This window comes from Pygoscelis adeliae, unplaced genomic scaffold, assembly GCF_000699105.1.
Source record: "Pygoscelis adeliae isolate BGI_AS28 unplaced genomic scaffold, ASM69910v1 Scaffold4, whole genome shotgun sequence".
Classification (NCBI taxonomy): Eukaryota; Metazoa; Chordata; class Aves; order Sphenisciformes; family Spheniscidae; genus Pygoscelis; species Pygoscelis adeliae.
In genome coordinates, this window is record NW_008824986.1 from 6,947,579 (window position 1) to 6,953,679 (window position 6,101).

At 41.1% G+C, this 6,101-nt stretch overlaps 1 protein-coding gene across 1 annotated transcript in view; it reads left to right on the top strand.

Moving 5' to 3' along the window:
* The first annotated feature begins 237 nt into the window (after nt 1-237).
* TCERG1L (transcription elongation regulator 1-like) overlaps nt 238-6,101 on the top strand; it is a 188,312-nt gene continuing 182,448 nt past the window's right edge. The window contains exon 1 of the mRNA XM_009326008.1: nt 238-347. Coding sequence (XP_009324283.1) covers nt 238-347 — 110 coding nt within the window. The remainder of the gene's footprint in view (nt 348-6,101) is intronic.

Here is a 6,101-nt window from a genome sequence, read left to right on the forward strand (position 1 = left end):
AGTCTCGTACTTCAGCAGATGATGAAGCTCGGGCTGTCAGCCGAGGTCAAAGTCAGTGGCAGTGGGTGGCCTCAACAGGTACGTTGGTACAGGAGACTTTTTTTTAGCAGAATACCGCTTACAGCTAAGAAAACTTTGTGCATTCTCAGACGACATTAACTTTTTATAAGTTTTTCCCAACTGATACTTGGGAAGCAGTAGAGACTTCTTTTTCAGAGAAAGAGAAGCTCTTCGGCCATGCCCGTGCGTGGCAATGAGGATCGCTATCTCTCCAACAGCATCCTTGTCATTACGGTGCGAGCTCGTGGACTCTGTTTTGCTGCAGACTGCGTATTCACTCTGAACAGGTAACGAGATCTTTGTTTCTTCTGCAGGAGGCAGCTGTTTCTCACAACTTTCTACCTTCAGGGCATCTTCTGCAATGCTCCCACTCCCAATTATTCTTTCCCTGAAAATCTATCAATAACTCAGTGGCTTGACTGGAGCCAATGATTTAAGATGATGTTCATCTCTCTGTCAAAGTGAAGATGTGGAAGATTATTTTATCTGACACAAGGAAGCAACCTGCCGACTGTAGTCTGAGCAGCGTAAGGCTGGAAACAGCCGCCCTTCCTTTCCATCAGGTCTTCATCTGCTGGCTCCAGCCCAGTCCTCACCTTCAGCTGGTGCCTGGCACACAGGTGGCTCTTCCTCTTCATCAGATACTGTCCAAGCCGATCTCATACCAGTGACTGCTGTGGCTAAAGAGCTGTGCTAATTACTCCGATTCTTCAGTCACCCTGGGTATCGGTTATGTGCTGAGCCATGAGTAGATTTTCAGAGTCCCCTGCAATACTGTGTCATACAGCTCATCTTTCCATTTTAACTATTTCCCTGTTGTCCTGAGATGCTGAGTTAATTCTTTTCTAATAAGCCTGCTCTTTCCAAGGCTTAAAGCTGAGCTGTCTTTTCAGGAAGAGAAAGATAAGCATGATTTTTTTTTAATATTTTAAAGGAGCTGACATGATAAAACAGGTCCCTCTTCAGAAGCATTGGTACTGACCCCCTGTTTGAGTCACAAGTAAAATGCTGGGTGCCTTTTCCCTCCACGGTGCACCCCGGATGGCTGCACACTTTCCAAGTACTTTTGTCAATTTTTAATGTTAAGTAAAAGCAAATCCAAAGAATTGAATTGTCTTGTTTTTCCTTTCTCTGTCTTGCAATTACATAAATGTAATGGAAGATATCTGAGTATTAATTTTGAGTTTTTGTATGGTTTGAGGTTTAAAAATCCTTTATGTATTTTTTTCTTCAGCCCACAGGAAGTTTCTAACTCTTAGACCTGCTGTGCTGGTATACCATTGAAATTACACTGTCTTTTCTTTTCGGGGAGGTTTGCGTTATACTTCTCATTTTATTGTGAGCATACATCAGCTGTTGCTGAGCGTGACTCCAAAACAAATTTTTCTTCTGGTTTGTCAGTTTTTTGTTCCCTTAGTGCCGATTGTATTTTTACAGCGCACCTTACCAGTTGCCTTTTAGTTATATTTTTAGGGGATTGTCACATATTTCACACTAACTTTTTCCTGTGTTGCTTAGAGAAAGGTTAAGTACATTCTTGATTACTCATGTAGTTCTTTTTTTTATAGCACTGTTGAATTAAATGCATATGATTTGTTGCATGGCTTGAGTATCAAATGTATACATTAAAATATTTCCCTATATTTAGTTGAAGCTAGGAATTTTCTAGAGGGTAAATATATATATGCAAATTTCCTATATTGAGAAAACTTCCTAGGTTTTCTGTTTACAGAAGATGTGTTTATTCCTTTGGAAATATATCAATGAAAAGACCAAAATGTTTCTCGTTTTAGAAAACATTCCAAACTTAGGGTTACATTTTTCTGTTTAACCAGGAGTTGCAAATTGACCAGGAGTTTCTTCATATTGTTTGTAAAGAATGGTAGCTCTGTGTATGTTATCACTATCACGGGACACAGGAGAGAGTCCTCTTCCGCATGAGGAACAGAGAAAGTATTAGATCTCCAGGGACCTCTCAGGTGTGAGCTTACATCCTCACGCTGCAGGGTGAGGCTAAATAACCAGCTGATGGAAGGAGAGACAGCGCCACAGGAGAGGGGGTGGTTTATAGTCACCTTAGAATGAAGCATGTGAATTATTTTTTTTAAATTGTATTGGGTCATAATATGCACATGTGCTTTGATTCCTGTTCTCATTTCATATCTTTTATATTTATTATGACAGTATGTGGATATGTTTACATTCAATGTTACTTCGTGACATTTTTTCCCCTGTCTTTACTAAATGTGCTTTAGCATGCTAAAACTGAACTCTATTTAAAAAAAAAGAAAAAAAAAAGCTAATCAGAAGATATTTAGCATGTGAAAATTCAGTTCCCAAGACAGAGGGAGTAGGGGGATGCTTTTTCTGGGTTTATATGAGTTAGAAGGCAGACTGGTTTGGCTTTTTGAGAATGCAAATGATTGTGTATGATCAACACTGGTAAGTGCAAAAATAAAATATTCAAGATCCTGTTTGGGAAATAACAATCTATATCCAAGCAACGCATAGCACACGGCTAATTAAGATCCTAGCCTTAACTTGCCGCAAACTATGGGGAGCTAGATTATTTTGGCAGTGATTAAAAATCAAAATGTTAGTAGTAGCTAATAGAGTAATGGTCTTACAGCACTGCTTGGAGAAGGAGGCACTGAACTTGCTCTAGAAACTTTTAAAATTCCAGACACATTTGCACATGCGTTTTTCAGACCAGTTATTTGATTCACTGTCTCTCACACAAGGCATTTCTTCTCTAACACTGTTTTGATGTAGTTTGATAATGTATAATTTCATAATGTGTAATAGAAGGATTGTTTTTAGTTTAAGGAAGACTTTGATAAGTCAATAGGGTCATGTTTTCTTCCTCTGAGAGTTTACTCCTATGGAGGTCAATCCTAATATTTTTTGTATACTGGGGAAAAGCGTATAATGACAGTACAGGAGGTAAACTCTGTAAGTGCCAGGCTGAATGTAAATGTTCTTTTGCATTTGTTATAGCCCCCCCCTTGCTCACCTGAGACCACGCAGAGGGCAGGAGGCATCAGCTCTGAATTGTCCCAGCTGGAGCTGGGACAGCTCTGCCTCCCTGCTCTGCGCGTCTGCTCGCCCGCCCCGCACGGCCCGATGGGTGCCAGGCTGGGATGGGGGGTCTGGTGCCGCTCAGCCCTGCCTCCCTGCACCGCTGGGAAACCTCCTGTCATCAGTTCATGCCACCTCTGGGGCAAGCAACCCTAGATGAATGACCGGTTAGGCAGTCTCATTATTATTAAGTACCCAAACTTTGCTTCCCCCAGGCTTCTGGCACCCTTACAGTGTTTCAATGTCTTCCTTAAGAAATAACATCGTTCAGCAGCAAATTCGCATTTTGTTCCACTCAGGCTGCTGTAAATCCTGCATCTTCAGGGTTGCCCTTAATGACGATGCACCCTCTAGGAGAGCTGTCCGTCCTGCCCTTGAGCCTGCCATTGAAACTCTGGATAAAACCAACTGTTGTGTTAATTTGGGTCCTGGTTTTGCAGGTGGGGGGGGGTCTAAAGCCAGCAGTGAAGCCCTGGTTTCTGCTGGGAATGGCAGCGGTGCCAGGGTGATGGATGGTGCTACGGGATGTGTTCCAGCTGTCTCGCTCCTAGGCGGCTCAAAACTCACAGAGAGCTGCTGGGTGTGACAAAATAGCCCACCGAAAAGGTAATTAGTCCTTTTCCAGTTAAGTAAGGAAACTGCAAATTTAATGCATTTTTTTACAAATAAAAACCTCATAAGGGTAAAATGAGATATTCCATATGTACCGTTCCTTTTGCACACTAAATATGGGCTGGGTTATTATCATATTTTTGATGACTTGCCATTGTTCTCTGTTTATTTTTGCCTAAAAATATGTCCTTGCTCTGCTGTAGCAATTTCCAGGTTCCTTAATTTGTTTTGTTTGAAGTGTATTTCTAGCAGTCACATACTACAGCATAATGATGGTATAGAACTTGTTATTTAGCAACTAATTTAAATGAAAATAGAAATAATTTAAATAGACTGAAATGTCCTTTAATACTATTTTTAAAGACTAATGGAAATGCTATGCTGGCTTGTGTGATGCACTGTTGAATACAAAACAAACAGAATTGTTCAGATGCATTTAGATGATTCTTTCAGCCCTTCATGGGGTTGTTTCAATGCAGAAAAACTCTGCAGTGATAAGATTTATCAAAGGAATTGTGAATCGCTTTGATACAAAAGAGATATTTATTTCACTGCAGGCTTGCTTTTCCCTGAGGTGATATAAGTATTTTTTCTTTTGTTGAAATATTGCTTTAAAAAAATATCAGTGGTAAGAAACGGAACAAAACAGCACCCAGAGTACTGTTGGTAGTGTGGCTGCCGGTTCCCCTAGCCAACGGCACTCTGTAGTGCCAGGCTGCTCAGTAAACATACTCGTCTCCAAATACAAACAGCATTATTATAGGCAGGGTCTTTTTTTAATGTTTTTTTTTTTTAATATTTTTTTTTCCTATTTCTTTCTTTTTTTAATATAAGAAACAGCTTTGTTCTTTCTGAATTCAAAGAGTTCGATGAAGCATCTGAAGTTTTCACAAGCGAGAAGAATGCTGAAGTGTGTCCTTATCCTCTCTTCCCCAGTACCTATCTCTCTCCTCAGCATTCAGGAGCAAAATTTGGTAAGTCTGGGAAAGGCAATAACAAGTTTAAGCAGGGCTTGGGAAAAGAACAGAAAAAGCCTCATGAAGTCCAAGGTTTTAATTTCCTACTTCTTGGTGAAACAAATGTGAATGGAAGCAAGTTCAGGAGCTGTGCGCCTGAAAATAATTTTTAAAATAATTTTTTAAACAATTTTAAGTGAATGTTCTCAATAAAAGGAGAGGTTTCAGCACTGTGCCCACTCCCACATATCCAGAATACCTTACCAATGGTCCTTCCACGCCATGTGGAAGCATTGTAGCTGTTGGGATCTCAACGAGCAGATGGGGAACCTGCACGCCCCCATCCTGGAGGAGCGGAGAGCCTCCTCCTCACCCCCGGGGAGGCACCGGAGGGACATCGCACCTCCACCCCCTGTCAGTGACCCAGGCACATCACTGCAGTAATCACAATTTCCCCATGCCGTCAACTAATCCTTCTCCCTCCCTGGCCCACTCCTGCCCCAGTCCCTTAGGGTAATTTAGAGTTGGTAACTTTCAAGATTTGGTGCTGCAATATCTTTACAGCACGTTTCCCCACCTGCCCTGCTCGTCTGTGCAGCAGACGGAAAGCACAGACGGCTGGTTTGTGCTTTTTTTTTTGTCTCGGTATGAAACCTGGTTTGGAGCTTTCCCAGGAACAGGTTGTTTTCTGGTCTGTGTATGCGTGGTCAAAATACTCAGATACATCTACACTGCAACTTGTTATGAAAGTGTGTTGGTTGTGGTGCAGCACTGATTACATTAAAACATTCAAGTTCAGAATAGAGTTTCTGATCAAAATTATGACCTGTTATTACTGATTAAGGGATGCAAACCAGGCATGACTCCTCTTGCTTCAGAGCAGAGACATAAAACTGGATCTTTCCCATTCTAGTTGAGTTTATTAAATTGCTAAATTACTGACTTCTGTGACACAATGCAGGTTTTGTTCTGATTTTTAAGTGTTTTGCTTTCCTGAAACACTTCTGCAAGTCTCAGTTTCTCTCTTACTTCTGATAGATTTTTTAAATTTCTTTTTAATCTTAATTCCCTGGGAGAGGAAATGCAGTGTGCTGTGCCCCAAACTCTACACAGCTTATTTCTGTCCTGCTTTCCCCACAACTGGCCATGTTTTCCTCCTCAGTTTCCTACTGTTGCTTCCTTCCCAAACACATTCCAGCCCTTAATACAGCGCTTTGCCTTTTCCCAGCACTTTTTGAGCTATAAAGGTTTTTATTCTTCATACCTCTGCATATCACATGAGCAAAAATGGGATTATTTTTTTTTCCTAGTTTCTAGCAGGCCTTGACCTTCCTGTGTGCCATGCATTTTTCCAGATTAAGCCTGTTTTCCTCTAGTTTATCATAATGTGGCATG